The following is a 22,331-nucleotide window of genomic DNA, read 5'->3' on the forward strand; positions in this document are numbered from 1 at the left end:
AACGGAGGTGGTGTAATCGTGGGTACAGAGCAGGAGCTGCCTGCAGGCTCCCCTGCTGAAGTTGACCACCTTCAGTTTATCCTGCAGCCAGGAGATGTGTTCAGGATCTCAGAGCTAAATACAGCTCAGGCAGACTCTTGTGTGGACCACTAGCTCCTTGACGTCCAATGTTCTTCTGGTCAGGAACACTGCAGTTTCTTGCTGCATCTGACTTCTCTAACCGAACAGCTAGCTTTAGCACTTCTGTTACCACGTTTTTGTGTGATTTGGCAACTTCTATGAGCAAACCAGAAGAACCATGACCGCAAACAATAAGTATTGCAGTTGCGTGTTAGGTAGAGCAGGTATTTGCCTAAGTCACGCCCGCAGTTCGCTCAGAAGGATGATGTATTCACCATGCGTGGAGAAGGAACTTTAACTGAACCGTAAGGGTTGGAGAGGTTAAACATGGTTGCTGGCAGATCTGGATACTTCTCTCTGGAGAACCTTTAATAAAAAGCCTCGTATATCGGTCTACTCATGCAGTGACAGCAATAAATATGCCAAGTGAAATGCAAGCTAATTAGAAAGCACTTATTCTGGTCCTCCAGAGTGTATTAAAATGGAGAGTTTCACTTTCAGGCTACAACTTCCTCCTTTTGTATTCAGACCCATTCTTTTGCCGTTGTATTTCTGGGATTTTCTTCTCCACTCAGTGATGAGGCAGAACATCTTGCGGGCTTTCCAATGCAGATTTCTTTCTGTGCTGAGCAGAAGGGGTCATTGTCTGGGAGAGTCACTCACAAAAGTCCTTCAGGAAGTGTAGCATCAGCTTCTTTGTCCATCCCATCAATTATCTCTTGCTCCCCTTCCCCTAAGAAAACACAAACGTCTTTAAAATTCAGAACTGGTAGAAAAGGGCTACCTCCAACTAGAGCTATGGGACTTACCAGGCTCAGAACTGGTATTAAATATCCTATATTATGTTATATCCTGCTCCTCACTGGGGACACTGACTCCCCTGCTGCTGTGTTAGTACTGCTCAGTAAATTTTATTGGTGAATTTGCTGAAGAAAATAATCTAAAGAGAGCAAGTAAATGTACTTAATGACAAGCAAGGTACTTGGAAATAGGATGGTGAAATTGAAACTGAGAAGAGTGACATGAAATTACCATATAGCCTGACATTCTTCGACATTGTTGAGATAATAATAATAAAAAAATGTTCTCAAGTTTTTATAATAAAACCAACCTCTTCTACAGCTTTACCCTCGCCTGTGCTTCAGTTACTGGAGTTGGGTTACCTTGGGTTGTGACCGCAGCTTTAGTTTAAGATAGACTTAAGTGAAATATAGATATTTCACTTGAAATATCTAATAAATATGAAATTTAGATAGGCTATAAGTGAAATTTTGGCTCTGTTGAAAAGGGTTGGCATTTTACTGCAGAGAGACTTGGAAAATGGATTATCTGTGAACTGATTCTATTTCTTTTTGTCTCTGCTTTTAACTAATGGCCCATCTCCCTTGTCCTTGTTTGAATACCACCATTTAGGGAAGCAGAAATTAGCCTCACATTAGGCTGGTCTGTTTGAGTCTTAAACTTTCGTATTTTCAAATTTTGGAACTGGAAGAGGACTCTGGGCTTTCTCGTTGCTCTTGAAAGTTATCTGGCTAGAGTTTGGTTGCAGTTGGAGCTAGAGCTGTTGGAGGGAGGTTGTTGCCAGTAAGAGAGGACAGCAGCTTTGGAGCTGGACAGTCTTTGGTCTGGGTTCATGGCAAACAACAGCAGAATGGTCGACTTGGATGGATGAGATAGGCAGGGTGTGATGGCTGGCCTCACTTTATTGGGTTTAGGTACAGCTCTGCCAGGGTTGGCTGGGGTTGATATGCAAGATAGGTTTTGATACTGACTTAGAAAACTCCTGGGTATAGTTGCCATACTTTAGTCTTAAAATATAGGTTGCAGAGAACTCTGGTAGGAAGTTTCCGAGCTCCCAAGCAACCAGCTAGGTGATGCGGGAAGGGATACAGGTCCTGTGCTGGGCATAGGGATGGTGCAGCAGTCACTGCATGGATCAGACCAAGATTCTGGGGCCAAGGCATAAATCTCCCACTCTCCTGCCAGCCTTCTGCGAGATCTGCAGCTCTCAGGTCTGGTCTTGAGCAGGAAAGAAGGGGAGAAGTAAAGGAAAGCAATATCTTGCATACATCACAGAATTTCAGCTCCTTATCACTGATATCTTCTGTTATAGGGGATATTTGGTAATTGTGCTGCCAAGCATGGGCAGAGAGAAAGGTCTGTGGATCTGCTTTCTCTGACAAGTTATGGATTGTCCACAATTAGAACTAGACTGGGACAACAATCTGACAAACTTCTTAGGTTGCTGGATGATGTATCTTGCTTATATTCCCAGGGTTAAACTAACTGACAGATTTGGGGTTAATTTGAGGATTAATTTTTTTTTGTTGGTGTCAGATTGGCAGAGACTGAGCAGCTTTTGCTTTCCTGTGGGGCATGATGCAGGATCCATCTGCTAGAAATTCTCCAGGGATGTTTCAGCTAATGGCAGTGCTGTGCATGTCTTCTGTTCCCTTTCTGTGCCACGGTGTAATTTTTGAGGCTTTTTGCCTTTTGTACTAATGGTCTTGCGATTGTTACATGTTATCAGAGGCTGCTTTGTGGTATGTGATATAGCTGGGGACACAGATACTCTGAGGATCCATCTGGGCCTAATGTCAGCATCGTCACAGCGTGATTGCAGTGAGCTGCATTCAGGAACCCTGAGGTTCCTCTCCAGTTCCACACCCTGCCTCACACCATGTCAGCTCAGACAGATCATCTGTCACCCTTTCTCTCTCATTGCCCTCTTTCTCTGCTGCTCTTTAGTCTTCTCCTCTTTATATATATATTTATCTGCTTATGAGACTATGTAATAAGCTAAAGAAAGAAATAAGAAATACTTGAATATGGTAAATGATACCATCATTTGAAGCTTTACTATTCTGATAATTCTCTACCTTATCTTTCAATTCATGCATAAGCTTTGGAGCCAATATTTCCACAAACTGATGGAGGTGGAGATCAAAATTTTCACACAACTTGGAAGTTGTCATTATATATTTTCCAATAAAGCATGTCACTGTTTCAATGGTAGTAAATCATTTGAAAGCAGCAGCCATTAAAATTGGGTCAGAACTGAAGTGAATCAATGTGAGCAGAGAGGATGTTAATGAAAGAAATGTGATTTTTATCTTCACAGTCTCATGAAGCACTGGGCCTAGAAAACAAACTGCTGTACATCTTTGGAGGGATGTAATGGGTGATGACCCTGCTTGTGGCAAGTACATTGATTTCCATTCCTGGTGATCCCAAGTCATCAATAGTCAATGGCTTTTCAAATCAGGCAAACTTGCAGGCCTTTTTCTGGTCAGAGCAAGATGTTTTCTGCATCTTACATGTCTTGAACCACCTACTTGACACCATCCATGTGAAATAAGACTAGTCAGCGGGAGTAAATAGAATTTTAAATAAATATTTTTTGTTTCTGGTGTGGGAGAGTAAAAAAAGCAGACATACACATATAAGAGGAATTGCCTGCATGCACCTTTCTTTTAAAAGTCCTACATGGGGAGTGTAAAGCTCTTCTTAACCATGCACTTCTCAGGCAATGGTACTAATTGCACACTGTGCACACAGTCTTCAGTTTTAATAGCATCTGCTTGAGTAAAAAGGAGGTCTGTTGCCTGATTTTCTAATTCTGTCTTCATTGTTTTTGGAAACATCCTTTCTGTGCAAAGCCCTGGGGAAGAAAGGCAATTTTTTTCCATTTTTTCAGTGCCTGGGATTTGTGAACACTAGAAACAGGCCAAAGCCTTGATGCTATTCTTGACATTTCAAAGTCAGCTAAGCTGAAAGTCAAATACTGCTTAGCCACAGAGAAAGAAAAGAATATGGCTAGTATTTCACTCCAGAGGTATGAGACCCCATGGCTTCCTTGCTCCCTTGCCCCAGCCTATAGGTTGTATACATTCTGTGGGAGAAGATAGAGTACAACTCAAAAATTAAATAACAGCAACTTTATGACTAACCAACACTTGCTGAAAAAGAAAAAAAATAGTTTCAAGAGATAATGAGTAAGAAATGCCCTTTTTCTTCCCCCACTTACCTTTTGCTTCTTTAATACCCTGCTTTCTCTATCTTTTACTGCATGCTTTAGGCAGTAAATTGTTTCTCTGCTTGCTATTCTCCGTTCTCTAACTCTTTACTGACTCATATTCTTTTCTTTCTACTTAGGGCTCTCTTTTTTTGGTTTATCATATACCCCTGTTGCCTACCCTTTCATTTTGAACCTTGGCTTAGTCTCTTCCTGTTTTTACTTCTCCACCTATTTACTAAAATCGCAGCCAAGTTAAGACAAAGCTATTGGCAAAGGGCAGGACCTGGCTTCGCTCCATGGATGACCTCTTCAAGAAATAAGCAGTTTGGAAAGTCAGCAGGCTTCAGTAATCTTCACTGTGCCCTTGGAGACGGAGTGCTGAGGTTCATTAGTGTCTAACACAATGAGAACAAATACGGAGTGAATACATGTCACTGGAGCAAAAGGGGGAGCAGACTCCAGATACAGCCCATGGAGTGATGGAGGATCTAGTAATTTTGTTGATATTCATGGACTCGTACTGTCTACTTCAGTGCTTGCAAAGATACTCACAATACCCACTGTCCCTGTCTCTGAAGAGATGATTCCTGCAAATACTGGACCTCATTCACTTTTATTTTTGCTGAAAATGAAGTATCACACCAGCAACACTTTACTGATTTCAGCGGAGATAGGCCAAGTTTAGTGATATAAATGAGATCAGGAGAAGTGAACCTAGCCCATACATTTTTCTCTGAGTGCTTTCCAAAGTCTTCTGTTGTGTTTTGAGAGTCTCTGCATTTCCACTCAAATTCAATTATTCATGTTTGACAGAACCAGCTCCAGCATTTACTGTGCTTTAAAAACTGGAAACTCCTCCAAGGTATAATAGAGAAAAAAATAAAAACCTCTATTGTCCTTGAAAGGAGCAGTGAAAGGTTGTTGGTTCTGTTCTTTCAAGCAGACTGATAGATTTTTGTCCTATTGTGTCAGTTCATGGTTGCTGAATGTATTCTAAAACATCTCAATTACTCTCTACTTTACAGACGTTTTTATTAGATCTATAATCTCATGCCTCATATCCTTAGAGCATCCTCAGTGTTCTGCCATCGCTAAACAATTATCAAGAGGATGTATTTTCTCCCTGATGGATTCTAAGCTTTTCTTCCAGAGGCTAGATTTTACTGCAGATTTTATGTCAGGACAGCAGAGGCTCATTGTTTCTTCTTAATTGTTCCCACCAGAAGTCAAAAACATAAATACAGAAAGAAGAGCCAGACTGATAATCCGGGCAAGAGACAGAGTGGTTTTGGACGTCCAAAATACTCATAAAAATTCATTTCGTGTTCCTGCTGACCTCCTTGTTGATTCATGACAGACAAACAGAACGCCTCTCTCTTTCCTCCCCTGTTATGATGCATCAGAAAGCCAGGCTCACCTCTTAGCCAGCATCTTTACTGCAGAGTAACAGGCTACTGAATGGCAGATAGTTTTGCATGTCTGCATTCTTCAGCTGTCCTTTCTGCTCATGTCTATTAACTCGTCCTCTTTGTATACTGGAAAACTTCATCTGCCATGCACTCAGGCGTCCTTAAGCCCCCAAGATCACACAGGAAGAAGCGTACTGTTCCCAGAATGCGATGCTTTAGGCTTGTCGGTTGTGTTCCATGATTTCCACAGAAAAAGTAAATAAATAAATATATTTTTAGAAGATATTCCCAGCTCTCATATAAAAGTGTCAAATTCATTAAGTAGCTTCCGAAGTTATATGAAGTCTAACCTTCCTTTCCAGCCTTCACTTCCTGTTTTTCTTAAGGCCTTACTTGAAAACGGGGATACTGAAAAGATGGCAGGAAAAATTTTTCTTTATCGTTTCAGTAGCAGGAAAATCCATACCCTGGTAAGAAAGGTACTCAGAACCAGAGGTTTGAGGTGCTCAAGGCTAATGCAAGACAACCTTCAACTTCAGATGATTACAGGTGTGTTGTGGGTCTCCCAGAGTATTGCTTGCTTTAAGGAATAAAACGGCTGCAGCTGGATCCATTCACTGTGTTTTGTGTTTCTGCTTGGCCTTCCACGTGGATAAATCCGCGTGGGTTTATCCAGGGTTTAGGATAGGAACTGAGCATTTGCAAAGGGTGGGCTATGAGCACCGAACGAGTTCCTAATCGAACAGCACCATGCTTATACCACGTAGCTGGCTGCCTGTGCTGGCGTGTGGCAACTGGGCATTTCAGTGCGTGAAGGGCTGGCTCCAGCTCCCTGCAGCCCGGCCCAGCAGGCGGCTGCCCGGCTCCTCTGCCTCGAGGTGCAGGAGCTGCGTGGCCCCGTGCCGAGAACACCAGGCATGGGCTCTCAGGAAAAATGAAGACGTTCATAAGAAGCTAAGCCTATGGCTATGCGGTCTGCATTATGCTTCATTTCTCCTTCACAGAACGACGCTCTGTCTCTCCCTGAGACTGGCGGGGTTACAGAGGGGAGCTCGCACCCACCAACAGCCAGAATAGGCTCAGCGCTGATCTGCAGCTCTGTAGATGAAATTGATGAGTTTTGCTGGCAGCCCTTCCTTCCCTATTTTAATCGGGAATCCAATTTTATGGCGTGGCGTTCCCTGCGGATGTTTTGTCGTTTGTTTCCCAGACATGCTGGAAGCATGCGTGTACTTCTAGAAAAGGCCAAAACCTAAACCAGATAGTTTATGAGTTAGCAGTGGCAGGTTACACTATAATAAATGGCTTAAGTTTTTGTTACCGTATAATGTGTGACCATTTGTAACAGTTTTAAAGCCCGGCTATATACTCGTCTATTAAATACCATTGTCTGCCAAACCTTTTAGTTCCACTGTATTAAAGTGTGAGCAAATCTTTTTTACTTTTTTTTTAAAAGACTGATAAAAAAGTCAGCAGTAAATGAAGTCCAGGAGGACCGAGGTCTTGATCCCGCAAGTTCCTGAGCATTGCTGCTTCCCATTAACATCAAGATGTGCAGTTAGAGTGCTGGGAAGTCTCTCAAGTGGTGGCACTTTTGAGGACGGGGCCTGAATGGGTCTTAAACTTCACAGCGATTCCAGGGAAGTCTGTCTTAGTACACTGTAGGAATCATCCACGCTATTTTGACTGTGTTACTTCAGCATATATAGATGGAAATAACACAGTCATTTCATTCAAAATGTCTCAGCATCTAAAGACTCTTTATTTTTTTTTTTTTGAAAAAGAGTTTGAGAGGCGGGATTCCTCTTTCTGGAACTATCTTGTGACCCTAATTACCCTGTTATCCTATTCCTGTTTCTGGAGTTATCTGCATTCCCAGCATATTGTAATGTTTCTGATCATGCATGGTTTTTGATTTTCTTTTGCATTTTCTCAGAAAAGCAGCCTTGGAATAGCGCATCTATAGATTCTCCTCCTCTCCTAACCCAGATCTTTGTACAGCAGATTAGAGCTGCATAACAGCACTGTCAGCCTTAATGTGACAGCTCGGTTCTCTTGCATTTATTCTAAAAATGGTGCCACTGGCTCATTCCCTGCAGCTCCTAGGCTTCATTATGCTGGCTATACACCTCCTATACACGTCCTCAGTGATTCCCAAGTGCACTGTCTAAACATACAACTTTCCACCCCCCAGTATTCTGGTTTTTGTTGTTGTTATTGTTGTTTTAAAGAATAAAATTTCATCATGCAGCAGTACTGAATATTAATGATGCATATGAATGTTTGAGTTTGCAGTTTGGATTGAACATTTTCATGCAAACCTCCTAAATGTTTGCTCTGTGTTAGTTTTTATTTGTTTGCTTATTTATTTATTTATTTTAAAGCTTAACTATAGGGTTTAATTCTTCATTTAGCAGCTTCAGTATTCTGGCAGTCATTATGTGAATGACTAATGTCTAATACAAGAAATTCAACCCTAAAACCTTGTCAATTTTTTTTTCTCCAGGTGAATCAATGAGATGGTAGACATTGCTACTGCCTACATAGCCCTTCTTCGTCCAGGGCAGGTACCTGTTGGTGCTACCACTCTATCCCATTCAAACATAGCCTAGTTCATATCAGCACCTGTGAATAGAGTGCTTGCCTGTAAGTAATGATTAATGATATTAAAAATTAATAAATATTCACTACAAATCAAGCAGAAAACTAAATAAGATGGTAATTCATACAACTTTTCCTGTCACAGTTTTGAAAGCTTATCATGAGTGGTGTTGGCTTATTTTGTCTGTCCTTAATTCCAATGCTATGATAAATCTAAAATACGTGCATGATATAATTCAAATACTTCAAACAGCCAATTAATTGTCCTCTACAGAATTAAATGTAGAAATAAAACAACTCCCATTAAAAGAATGTGAACAATAGAAATATCGGAAGCTTTCGGCTTTTAATCTTTCATTTTCTTTCTTACTACTTTTGATGAAAGTTTCCTTGTTGTATATATTGTTCCTGTTGCTATTCCTTGTTTTGTTTTGTTTTACATGTATGCAAACAATCTTCCACGTTCAGTCAATGGGCAGGTCCATCTCTGGCAAATATGCAGAACGGTCTCTAGGTGTCTATCTAGATTACTACCATGATGAAAATAACCGCAGTTCTTGAATAGGATTATAACACAGAGTACTCTATGGTCATGCTACTTATGTCTTATAAAGTGTCTTATAAACATGTCTTGTAAGTATGTTTGGGCGTCATCTTAATCACTGGAAATTAATTCAATCAAGCTAACAGATTTTAGTTTGTAAAGGGGAACAGTATAAACCTATCATGCTCCTCTGAGCTTTATTTTGAACTGAAAGGGGAAAATATTTATTTCATTTGATTTAAATTACCAAAAATAATTCATTTATTGGCTTTCAGCCAAAGATGGTAACTTAAACTCCTGTGTTCTGTTTCTTATTTTGTTATTCAGCCTGCTTCAAATTCAGTTCCTGAGGAGCCTATATTTCCATGAAAGGGCACTGTAATTGAGTATTTATTGCTTCTTTTTCATTAATACCTCTCTAAAGAAGCAGCATGGCTATTTATTTTATTTTATTGGTCTGTTCTTGCTTTTCAGTTTGGCAGTGAGCTACTCCCTCAGCAGTTACCGACGTTTCAGTAATACATCCTTTGGACATGTTCTGGACCTTCTTCAAAGGCAGTTGGAATAATCAGCCCAATGTATGCAAAGAGAGGTCTGGGAGAACAAATGGTCAATGAAAAATAGCAAAAGAAGTTCATGAAGTGAAGTCAGTCTTCATTTTCAAGTCTGTTCATCTTCCCTTACAAATATTAAGCATAAACCAGTATCATATGTTGCATAGAGCTGCATCACAGTAGTTGTAGTTTTGCCCCAGTTAGCAGAATAAACTGGTATATGTGGCATGTTCCTGGATGTGTTAAAGAAAGAGCTCTAGGGCAAAACTCAAAGGAGACTAACAGGTACCTTAAAATATGTTTTAGTAGACCTATTAGACGTATTTAAGTATTGGACAGTCTAAGTAGTGAGCAAGCTAATAATAATAACTTTGGCTATAATGAATAAAGAAAGATGAAATTATGCTTTGACATTAACAATAGCAGCAAAACCATCCATGAGTATAACATGAGGCCAGATGTTCAAATTAAGATGAGTGGGAAAGAGGTGCACATTTTCTTAAAGAAAAAAAAAAAGAAAAAAAAAAGAAAAAAAAGAGGGCATAAAAATGTTGTTAGATAAAGCTGTTAATTTTCTGTACTTTTAACTCATTATGAATCATTGAAGAATTTGTCAGCATGTGGAATTGTGTCAACAAAAGTAATCACCTATGGAAAGAATCTGATTGTTTTATATTCATGAGCTATACCTATTTGTTGGTAGTATGATTATTTTGACAGGAAAGAGGAACACAGTAAAGTGACAAAAATACCAAAAGCCTAAGAGTGAGGTTGCTACACTTAGTAACAGCCTAAATTTAATGTTCACCTCTCTGGTTTGTGTTCAAATGCTAAATAATGATTTCATTAAACAAATAAACAAACAAACAAAAACCTGTGCTAAACAAACAAACAAACAAACAAAAAACAAACACCAGGAAGTGAAAGAAGCTTTTCAGGAAGAGATGTTGTATTGACAGGTTGAATTCCATACCGTTTGAAATCACAACCTTAATAACAATTAACTAAGCCATTTAGGATTCCAGAAATACGTTTAGCATCTTGCTGTTTGTCACTGTCATATATATGCTTATTTCATCAGCATCATATTTTAATAACATTATTGGAGAAGCTCCTTGCATTTAATTCAATGTAGAAATTTGGGGTTCAAGTACACTGTGGGAAGCTACAAGTAAAAAAGGCTCCCTTCAAATGAAACGGGTAACATCTTTTAGTGTTGCAAGGGGCTTTCCTGCTTCCAAAGGCCAGATGGAGAATTTGCTCACTCTAGGAAGGTGAGGGTGAAACGTCAGCAATACATTATTTTTCTGATGCTTTCTTTCAAACACCATGCTAGGCCTTTTTTTAAGACACTAATCTCCTGGAGACTTTCTGCAGGAGAAAAGAGGCTGCGCAGGGGAAGAGACGACTTCCTTGGACAGACTCATCCTGTTCCATACCAATAGTCCTGAAAAACACCTATCATCTGCAGACCAGTAGCCAAAATTATGGCTTGCTTTCTCGTCAAAAGAAGCTTGCCTCAACAGATTTATGCAAGAGGAGTGAGGAAGAAGGTGGCTTTCTCTGTTAGTGCCACTGTCCATGTTGTGTTTCACAATTTACAATGGTTGAGGGAGCACCCAGACATCAGATAATAGTTAAGCTGGGATTTTCCCACCTTTTTCCCCCTGTTCTAGGGGGATTGCTGATAGTGCATGGTATCTAAAACTGGCTGCCTTGATATGTGGTAGTATTTGAGAAGTAGTAGAAGTAGTATATACACCGTGTCTGACTTTCCTCTGTTTACGGCAGTGTAAATCAAGACTATTACCGCTGAAATTCAGAAACACATCATTATAAAGCTGGAGTAAGAGCGCTGTCTGGCTCTCTGATGGGATCCACAGAAACAAACTGCCTGCCACAACTGCCTAATGCAGCCACTGCGACTATTTCTCTTTGCTGGCCGTGCAGAGCAGAGGAGCCCGGCAGTGCACGGTAGTAAGGAAAACCACTGATCTCTTTTATCCATAGCTCTGCCTGACTTGCAGTGGCACATTACAGTCACAGTGGTACTATCACTAGCCATCCTTATCAATTCAATATCTTAGATTTCTGATACGAATTCTGCATACTTAATATTCTCCTAATGTGCTTGCTTTGAGAACATTTTCATCTGGATTATATTTTTAAAGACAAATTCCATGAAGCTATTTGGGCAGAATGAAGCAAAATAAACTTCCAGTTTCCCCACCAGCTGTGGCTCTCGTTGAAGATAAATGACTTGGATTGGTCTTATAACAACTGGTTCTAATTTGACTTCAGATGTAATTCCCTTCCCAGAGTGGGACAAGAGCTGTTTGTCATCAGTTTAAGTATTTTTCTCTAAATTGTTAACCTGAGCATTTTGGGGCATCACAACCTAACTGAACTGCAAGAAGGTATGAAAGGAAAATCAGTAATGGTGTCATGATCCTGTAACATTCATATACTAATGGTTTCTTCTGAATGCTGAAGACACCTCTCCTCAACAAGAAAATGGTCATACCGTACATTATTTTTTCTCCAGTTTTTTCCACATCGGATGGAGAAAGGTCATTTGTGAATGAAGCTTTTTTTTAACATTCTCCCTGCTGTTGAAATTGGCTCACTAGTTTCATCTGAAATTTCCCTCCAGTTGTCTCCTGCTATGCTGAGACACAATCTAGTGAGTAAGAGTTTCTAAAAATGCAAAGGGCCTACAGCATGGGATTTAAAATGAAATTACTGAGGCAAGTTTCATGGTTGGTGGCAGCTGGCCTTCCAATAGCAAAGAACAAAATGTGAAACATTCACGAAAATGCAGGGTTTGTTGTCACAGCTAAAGGAGTGAGGTTTGACCAGACAGATGTTAGGGCAATTAAAAGATGCTGATCCCCACAGCGAAGAAAAACCTTCACAGCCTTTAAAGAATGGTAGGCTTCTGAGCCCAGTGCGCACTTAGATGCCCAGTAACGTGATAATGGTGTGGTAGTTTGGCCTGCAGAAGTATGTTGTATAAACACTTCAAAGAAGCAGAGCCCCGAATGCACCCAGAAGGAGGCACCTGGGGGTGGCTGTAGCCACAGGCTTTCGTCGACACAAGCCGGTCAAAACCGTGTGAGAACCGGCTGCTCTCCATCTAGAAGGGAATGCGGAGAGTAAGCTCAGACTTGGATAAACCCAAGCGAATTATGTGCTTTATTTGCTTACACACATTTAGATGGATGGATGCAATTACCACTAGAGGAAGCACAGAGTACATGAAGTAACATGATTAGAAAATGCTGCGTGGATAGCTAATAACGAAGATGTAAAACCTCGGGCCACAGGAGCGCTGAGGATGTCACTCTAGCGGTATTTCATTTTTCCTCTGTTAATTACATTACTTGTGCTGCTTTGCAAACATACCCAGAGAACAGGAATGCGATATGCTTCCACGGATATTTCAGCCACTGCTACTGAAGCTACTTTTTAGGGTGACTAAGCAAGAGAAAATTTCAGAGAGGCAAAGTATGGAGGCAAATCCACTTCGTGGTGTTTTAATTAGAGTAGGATTAGTGAAAATTACGTAGGAGAAGTGAAGGACAAACACAGTTCCTTTAAGGATGTTCATTCTTGTAGAGTTAGGAAGAGTATTTTTGACTTAGCACTTATTTTTGTGCTAAGACGTTCCAATATTTTCACTACATGTTTTTGCCTGCCAAGAGCGCAAACATTTAGCTTGAATTGTAGCATTTAGTTGCAAAGGTAAACATTGTTTAATTGCACTTTTAGTCATTTTAATTGGTAACGCCATTATACAAAAATACTACTAAGACATGTATATCTTTTATTTCACGGTCACATTTCACAGTTTAGTAGAAGATCCAATCTAAAATAGCGGTAAAATAATCCTTAGTACTGAAACCTGTATATGGATTCTTATTTTACAAATATATTATGACTTGTCTCTGCCAAAGCTATTTTTTTCCTAACAGTTCATTCAGAAAAGGTGAAATTCGTGCTGCATAAAAGAGAATCGTAAGACTTTGTGCTGCTTACTTCTCCGTTAAGCTGTGTTTTGTCTTAGCCAAAAATTTAAAGGTGTCTGGACCTTGACTCCTTTTTTTTTTTTTTTTTTACAGTGATTAATGTAAAGGAGGAAGAAAGGAAGGAAGGAAGGAAGGAAGGAAGGAAGGAAGGAAGGAAGGAAGGAAGGAAGGAAGGAAGGAAGGAAGGAAGGAAGGAAGGAAGGAAGGAAGGAAGGAAGGAAGGAAGGAAGGAAGGAAGGAAGGAAGGAAGGAAGGAAGGAAGGAAAGGAATGACAGCCAAGGCCAAGGGTCCATGGTGTTGGTGAACTGTGCTTTCTTTTGTCAGACTAGGATCTAAAACCAGTTTTGACTGTGCACTGTGTTTAGCCCCTATCATAGGCATGTCCTTACTGCATACTGAATAGGAAGCACTGGATAAAACCTTTGGTCAATATGAAAAACATTTCACACATCAGCTACTGATCATTCAATGAAACCACACAGAAGAGCATTTTCTGCTATTGATCAGTAAAAATCCTGGCATTTACAAGGCATTTTTAATCTGAGAACTTTACATTGCTCTGCAGCAATAATAAATTCAGACTACCCCTCAGAATTAGGTGTCAAAATACTTAATTAACAGATGAGCAAAGTATAATGTAGAGGAGCAAAATAATTGTTCAAGGTCAGGTAACAATTTTCTCTCAGAATCCAGAAAAACATCTAACCTTGTTACACTTGTGGAAAATAGGTGCAAACTGCGTCACCACAGCAGGTTATTAGGTTTGTATTTGCTGTTGGCTTACTCTGCACAGATGTTAAGTGTGTCCGAAGTGACGATACAAGACAGTAAAGAATCATGTTTCCAAGCGATTCTGTTACAGATTAGGAAATGATTCTGAATAAAAGGGAGACTCCATTCTGAAGAAGGAAATAATGGGCCGCACGTGAGCTACATAGGGCCTCAAGTTCAACAGCAAAAATTCTCTGTGCAGATGTCTCTCAGAACAGAGTCGGTTTCAAAGCGTGTGGACCTGTGAAGAACAGAGTATAAATAGGGAAATGGCAGGGTTTGCATTTACAACCCACTTCAGAGTAGAAATTGAACGTGCCAAGGGATGAAGCATAGCTTGTTTAGACTTGTGAGAAAAAATAATGTGCATAGTAAAAATACTATAAGGATTTTTGGTTATTTTATGACCCCTACTTTTATTATAAATAAACGAAGAACTGCAGTGATTTATAGGATTTCTATTTCTGAGGTTTGCAGGAGGTTGAAGACTCTGTTCTTCAGGCAAATCAGATTACAAATTACATCTAAACTCTCATACGTTTAATAACATGCACAGTTAAAAAAAGATCCTCTTCTATATACCGTGTGTTGTGTTCTGCTCTTTTAGCACTTCAGTACCTTAACATTTCAAGTCTGTGCTTTTGGACCTGTTCCACACTCGCGCTTTCTGAATCTTATGTCATCCTTCTTCCTGACAATTTTAATCTTGTATTTATTTATACAGCAAAAAGATATTTACGGTTTAACACTTTAATAATGCTGTAGTCAAATTTTATTAGCGCATCTCTGTTGCATTTTATACGAGATAGGAGTGTAACGTATCATGGTGGGTTTTTAGGCTTATGAGCTTAATGCATTATGATACAACAAAATGTATTATATAAAGTCACTTTCTCGGCAAGGCAAATGAGAGCACCATAGATATGACAACATAAAGCAGCAATCAAACCAGCAATAACACTCTGTAATTGGAAAAACATTTTTTATAAGAATGTAATTTATAATGGCGGGCATTTACATGAGTTTGAAATGAAGAGCTTTAGGATTGCTAATCTCGGCTGTGAGCGTGTTACGCAGCTGGTAAGAACAGCAAATACAAACAAAACACACCAAAACCTATTTTCCCCCCCAAAAATCTAATCTGACCCCTAAATCCTCAGCACCCGGATTGGCTGTTTGGATAGCACGTGTGGCAAGATGTAAGAAATGTTTGGTTCAGTTAGGCACCAGCGCCTGGAAAGGATCCTTTGTTGACTTTCTGAGCATGGTGACGGTTTACAATTTATTTATTTATTCATTTATTTTAAGAGCTGATAGCAGAGACGTTAGAAACCTCTGTTGATCTCTTCCTGGGCTCTCTTAGCTACTAGTAGGCACGAAGGTAACTCCCGGAGAACCGGACGAGCGCTACTTGGGAAATAAATCAACGTAACACAGGCAGAGGAGTCCTCACTGTGCTTTCATTCCAAATAATAATGAATTAACCCAGCAGAAATTTCTCAGAAACCACAAGCCGAGAGCGGCATCCCCAAGCAGCAGCGCGCTCCCGAAGGGCATCGAGGCACGGCTACCGCCCTCTTAGCGCCCGTTAGAGCAGGCTGGTGCCCGCTAGAGCCCGCCGGTGCCCGTTAGAGCCGGTTGGTGCCCGTTAGAGCCCGTTAGCGCCCCTCGGTGCCCGTCACGGCCCGCGGGCCTCCCCGCGGCCCCCATCCATCCCCCCTGCCCTCAGCCGGCGGCGGGGGCGGGCGGGGCCGGGCGGCGGCGCGCGCGCAGCACCCGGCATGCAGCGGGCGGCGGGCTCGCTCCAAGATGGCGGCGCCGCTGGAGGAGTACGAGAAGGAGGCGGGCTGCGTGCCCATCCTGCACCCCGAGGTCGGGCCGCGCGCGGCGGCGGGGCGAGGCCGCACGGGGCGGCGGGGCAGGGCAGGGCAGGGCAGGGCAGGGCAGGGCACGGCACGGCACGGCACGGCACGGCACTGGGGCTCCGGCCGGGCAGGGCAGCGAGGCGGGGCTGGCAGCGAGCGGGGCGGGAGGTGCCCCCGGGCGGTGCCGCCGGCCCCCCCAGCCCGGGGCGGGGGGAAGGAGGCTGCCTCCCGCTGGCCCCGGCCGGCGCTGGGGGCGTGGGGGCGGCTGTCGGTCCGTCCGGCCGTGTGTCCGGCCTGCCCAGCCCGTCGGTGGCCTGGAGGGGCGGAGTGGGGGCAGGCACGGCCGGGGGGGGGCTCGTCTTGTGCCTTCGCTCCTCCCGCGTGGGGCTGCGGGGGTTGCGGCGAGGGTGTTTTGTGTGGGGTGCGCACCTCTCGCCTGGGGGCTGGCTCTTCAGCCTACGGGAAAGAGGAGCGCATATGCCAGGCTCCGGTTTCTGCTAAGCAGATGGCACTCGTTTTCCTTAAACAACATCTTAAGGACACTTTTAGCTTTCCTGATGACTGAGGAGGTTCTGCAGGCCTCTAGATGCGACCGTGTATCCTACCCGCTCCAAACCCTGCTTTCTTACGACTTCAGAATAGAATAATGTATTTTGAAGGTTAAATAGCAAAGCATGCACCTCAAATACGTCCTGATTATCTTTTTAAGTGGTGCGCACAGACAGGTGCTACACGTTTCTTCAGAGTTACTGGCGAGGTACTCTCATTTCCACTGTCTGACGTTCTTCAGAAGTGACAGAAGTTCGCAGTGGCGATCCAAACTGATGTCTCTACCTAAAAGGAAATATCCTGAACTTGTGGAAGGCTTACAGGGAAAGACAAAAACTATAAAATGGAATAAAAAGCGTGTGCAAGCTGTTAAACAACCATAGCATTTTATACACTCTTTATTAGTATTTGTTAGGTTAACTTTTGAGTAATCGCTGCATAGCGGGCAAACGCGTCTCAGGTTAAACTGATAAGTTTCGCTAGCTGGGTGACCTGGTAGACTGTGTTACTTACTCAATTTTATGCACCAAAGGAATATGTTTATGAAGGGTGAGGAAGGAAATTAATATAACATTGTACCAAACCACCAACCCAAATGTGTCAATTTGCAGTAAATACCGCTCCTCTTGAGGTTTTGTAGTTGGATTTACATGGAAGCGTTGAGTATCTGACCAGTCAGTGCAGTCAGTCGGATGCTATCTGGCTGTGTATAAGGGTAGTGTTTGCGTGGATCTTAGTGGGTGTGCCCTTTGTCCTTAAAATTCCTGTATTCCTTTCAAAGAGAAGGATGTTTTAAATGTTGGTGGCTGTGAAGAGAGTTTCTGGAGTGTCTGAAGCGCGGGGATTCGGTACCGTAGGGGGCTGTGCTGTCACAGCCCTGCTCACCGAGCAGTGCGGTGCCTCTGTGGTCAGCGCTTCTTCTGAAGGTCAGCGGCCTTCGTGCTCGGTGACTTCCACCTTTTAAGAAAATAGCACCATGTCCTTATGTAAGTGGTGACGTTGGAGCATATAATCGGTTCTTACGTTTGTACACACAGAAGAGTGATGCTTTTTATAGGACTGTCATAATCTTTCCCAGTTTCCTATGTTTCATGCTAGTGTTATCTCAGTGTCATGCATCTTTTTCAGATATCTTTCTGTGCTTTTTAAAATTAGTTTTGTTTCTTACTGTCTTTTTGTTTGACTAATTTGAGCTACTTTCAAAGTTTAAGGGGCTTTTTTGGGGGAGGGAGGTGTTTGGCTTTTATGTAGGCTCTATGGCTTTGTGTTTTTACCATGAGGCATTTTTGAATGCTGTCAGTGTGAATGTTGTAGGAAAGATGGTCTTAGAAATTGTGAAACGTTACTTCAGTACTCAAGCGCTGAAAGATTTATGTATTTGTTTATTTACGAAAGGCTCAGCATAAACAAGTGATCCAAGTAATTTTTGGTAAGAAGAGGTAAAAACTGTTCTGAAAATGTGAACACTTTAGGAACTTGATGAAGCAACTGCTTTTTATGGTGTGTGTTTTCTTTGTTTGTTTGTTTTTTTTGGTGGTATCTCATTGTCTGAGTTTGTTGGTCTTCCTCCCACTTGAAAGCCATCTTAATTTATTTAATGGAAACTTGTTTCCAAGGGTATTCTTTCCTATCAAAGTTCAGTTTGGTGAACTACTGCGTAGATCCCGCTGCAGAGCATACAAATATCATCTTAGTCGTGAAGTACAGTAACCAACAGCCACTTCGCATGGTATAAGCACTATGTGGTCTTATAGCATATGATAAAGGGACAGAGTTAGATGGCCAACTGTTAGGTCTCCGAAGAAGTTGCTGGGGGGAATTGTTCCTGAAAGTCTTGCAGGAGCGAATCAACTAGACTTGAGACACTTTTGTGAATGATTTGGAAGTAATTACAAAATCGCCATTAATAAAACTTGCAGATGAGCAAGATGGATAGATACTAAGCAATGAGGACAGAACAACTGTACAAAACCATCTAGCGCTCACATTAAGTTGTACTAGTAAAGCAAAGTCCACCTTTATGCAGCCATGTTCAAAGTAATGCGTTGAAGATAAGGAAGGTAGGCACGGGACTGTATCCAGAAATATATTGACTGGTAGGATATAAATATGAACGAGCAGTTCAGCAGAAGCTCTGTATAATTCTGTGACTAAAAATGTGCAATATATTCCTTGATATTTTTTTTAAAGGTGGTTTACTGATCAGTAGTAAGGAGATGATGTTTGGCTGAGCATGAGGTAATACTAACAGTGAAGTGCTGCCTTGAAGTTTTGGGTCTTTAAAAGTGATTGTTGAACACTGGGAAGTGGGGAAGAGTTTAAAAAACGACTTTAATAATGCCTTATGGTGAAAGGCTTGGAAAAAAATGTTCGCATTGTTAGAAATAGTGAGAAGTGGCTTTTGGCAGCGCTGTTACTGGGATGCAGTGCTTTATTTAGTATATACTTGACAGGATCCAGTGGCTGGAAAGTGAAGCCAGATGGGACCGAACTGAAAGGCACAAGTGGTAAACAGTGAGGGCGACTAACAAAGGAAGAAGGGAACTGGTGCATTATCCAACCCCTGATACTTTCAGCTGAGTTTGGGTGCCCTTGTGGAGACTCTATTAATTGAATTATTTTAATAGCTTTTGAACTGGGCACACCGGTAACTGGCGTTTCAAGTCTGTGCCTATGAAGGAGCTTTGGCCACGTCATGCTGACTGGTTCTCCGAGTGGCGTCGCTGCTTTCATACACGTGAGTTCTTCAGCATGATCAGGGTGCACATGGATGGCTGAAGAGGGGGAGTCCTCTGGGCGTGCATCCCAGGGTGCAGGTGGCATCGGGTGCCCTGCAGGAGCCGGGACGCCTGCGTGGAGCACCCCAGCATGGGGCATGACACTGGTCTGGGCAGTCTCTGCTGGCTTGTTCCTCCTCCCAGTGTTCAGGTCGCCCAGTGATGGCTGCAATGGCAAGCTCTGCTTCCATCCGTATGGCGTAGCACTGGCATGGGAGTGCTGCTTACCCTGTTTGTACTTGGACTAAATGATCCTAATAGTCCTTAGCACCTTCATTCTGTTCCTTGGGTCTTCTAAACAGTTCTTTTGACGCTTTCCTGACGGTTCTGCGGTAGGTGATGATAGGGTTGGATGTTTCCCTTCGAAACAAAGGAATTGTGGGGGAATATTTAGGAAGCAGACCTTGTTTTTATCCTTCCTTCTTCTTGTTTGCAAAATATTCTTCTGTATGAGTTGATATTGCCTGAACTGCTGAAGGTATTTCAGCTGTTGAGGGCTGTGCTTCTTCTGACCTGAGGAGAACTCTTTCTGGAGAGGGCGCTTTGCTTTGTTACGACCATGGAGCGCACTCTCCAGTGCTATCAGGCTGTGTTGGATGGGTTAGAGGTGGAAGTTACTGATAATTAGAAAAGTCTTGGCTGTAGAAGTTGAGGGTTTTTTTTTTTTTTGGCTTACTCTGGTCAGAAAAATCTTCTTGCAAAATTGGTAGAAATCTTTGAGTTACGGGTTCTGGCAGGAATTCTCCCAGTTGGAAGCCTTTGTTTTTATCTTTGTTTCTCTCCCCCATGGTACATAACCACCTAGGAAGTTAGAAGCATGGTATTTCCGTGATGTCTCTTGGTGGTGTCTTGAAGCAGATAGGTAAACTTACTGTACCTAGCTTTGGCTCTCATTTTTTCCATCTTAAATATCAGGGAAAGGCCTGACTTTACAGTCTGAGTCTATTCCCTGTGGGATTCTGCTGATACCATGGAAGCTGTGCTGGGGTGTAGGTTGTTCCTGCTTGTTCTGTGAAGGTATGGAAGTGACTCTGGAGTTTAGTCAGGGTCTCTCCAGAAGCTAAGCTTACATTTGTGATCTCAGTCGGTTGTTATTTATTGTGGTATTTGAAAAAGGAGGATGGAACCGTGACGTCTCAGAGAAGTTAGCATGTTGAATATTGAAAGTTGAATCTTGTTTCATGTATCGTGGTTAGCTTCATAGGCTACGAGGCCAGAGGGGAATGCAAGTCTAAATTTAATCTGCCTTCTAATGCAGGCATGGAGTTTTTTATGAAATAATTCTTTTTATAGCCAGGATACTACTTCTACAGTAAAAAAAAGAAAATAAAATCTTGCAGTAACAGATACTACTGTATGCCTGGGCAAGTTGCCCCGAAACTTAATTATTCTGTTAAAGACTTAAACCTACCTCTAAAATGAATTTAATTTGTTTCAGATCATTAGGTCTTGAGAGATATCTATCCAAATAAATATATACAGATCTATAATATGCAGATGATTATCAGATCCCTACACTAGAGCTATGGTCTGCAGTCATGCTGAATCTTTTGAGTATCGTGTTAAGACATGTTTTTTGTACTCTTTAAGTGTTTTCATGGCATTATTCTGAGAGCAATGTGGCAGCAGAATTGGGAACAGAGCACTTTACTGGTGCAACTGGCCCTGTGTGACTGCTAATAAAGCAGCTGGGAGGATGAAGAACCATGCACTGCAGGAGAAGGTCAGGTTTGAGACCTCTAAGGAACCTGAAGGTGCACAGGTGTATGGGACCTGTTGAGATGCATCTGTGGGTCCTGAGGGAACGGGCAGATGTAGTTGCTGTGCCACTGTCCACCATATGTGAGAAGTGGTGGCAGTTTGGTGAAGTTCCCACTGACTGTAAGAGGAGAAACCATAAGCCTCATTTTCAAAAAAGGGACAAAAGGAAGACCTGGGGAACTACAGGCCAATCTCACCTCTGTACCCAGCAAGATCATGGAGCAGATCCTCCTGGAAACTGTGCCAAGGCACATGGGAAATAAGGAGGTGATTGGTGCCAGCCAACGTGGCTTCACTAAGGGCAGATCATGCCTGACAAATCTGGTGGCCTTCTACAATGGGGTTATAGGGCTGGTGGAGAGGGGAAGGGCATCTCATGTCATCTACCTGGACTTGTACAGAGCCTTTGGCACTGTCCCACCATGATATCCTTCTTTATATTGGAGAGCCATGGATCTGACGGATGGACCACTTGGTGGGTAAGGAATTGGCTGGGTGGTTGTCCTCAAAGACTTGCAGTCAGTGGCTCATTGTCCAGGTGGAGATTGATAATGAGTGGTGTTCCTCAGTGCTGTTTAACATCTTTGTTGGTGACATGGACAGTGGGATCCAGGGCAGCCCCAGCAAGTTTGCGGGTGCTGCCCAGCTGTGTGGTGCAGTCGACACGCAGAAGAGAAGGGATGGCATCCAGAGGGACCTGGGCAGGCTGAGAGGTGGGGCTGTGCGAACCTCATGGGGTTCAACAGGGCCAAGTGCAAGGTCCTGCAGCTGGGCTGCGTCAGTCTCTAGCACAAATACAGGCTGGGTGGGGAATGGATTGAGAGCAGCCCTGAGGAGAAGGCCCTGGGGGTGCTGGTTGATGAGAAGCTCGACATGAGCCAGCAATGTGTGCCTGCAGCCCAGAAAGCCAACCGTGTCCTGGGCTGCACCAAAAGCAGCGTGGGCAGCAGGGCGAGGGAGGGGATTGTCCCCCTCTGCTCTGCTCTCCTGAGACCCCACCTGGAGCCTGTGTTTAGGTCTGGGGACCCCAGCACAAGAAGGACATCGAGGTATTGGAGAGAGTCTGGAGGAGGGCAGTGAGGATGCTCAGAGGGCTGGAGCACTTCTATGGGGACAGGCTGAGGGAGCTGGGACTGTTCAGGCTGGAGAAAAGAAGGCTCCGGGGAGACCTTACAGCGGCCTTCCAGTACCTAAAGGGGGCCTCCAGGAAAGCTGGGGAGGGACTGTTTGTCAGGGAGTGTGGTGACAGGACAAGGGGTAGTGGCTTTCAAGTCAAAAAAGGTAGATGTATATTATATATAAAGGAAGAAATTACTCATCATGAGGGCGGTGA

At 42.7% G+C, this 22,331-nt stretch overlaps 1 protein-coding gene across 1 annotated transcript in view; it reads left to right on the forward strand.

Annotated features, from left to right (window-relative positions):
• The first annotated feature begins 15,763 nt into the window (after window positions 1-15,763).
• ZDHHC17 (zDHHC palmitoyltransferase 17) overlaps window positions 15,764-22,331 on the forward strand; it is a 78,438-nt gene continuing 71,870 nt past the window's right edge. Inside the window, exon 1 of the mRNA XM_080604935.1 lies at window positions 15,764-15,918. Coding sequence (XP_080461061.1) covers window positions 15,856-15,918 — 63 coding nt within the window. The 5' untranslated portion in view covers window positions 15,764-15,855. The remainder of the gene's footprint in view (window positions 15,919-22,331) is intronic.

Source organism: Anser brachyrhynchus (genome assembly GCF_964034855.1).
Source record: "Anser brachyrhynchus genome assembly, chromosome: 1".
NCBI classification, from domain to species: domain Eukaryota; kingdom Metazoa; phylum Chordata; class Aves; order Anseriformes; family Anatidae; genus Anser; species Anser brachyrhynchus.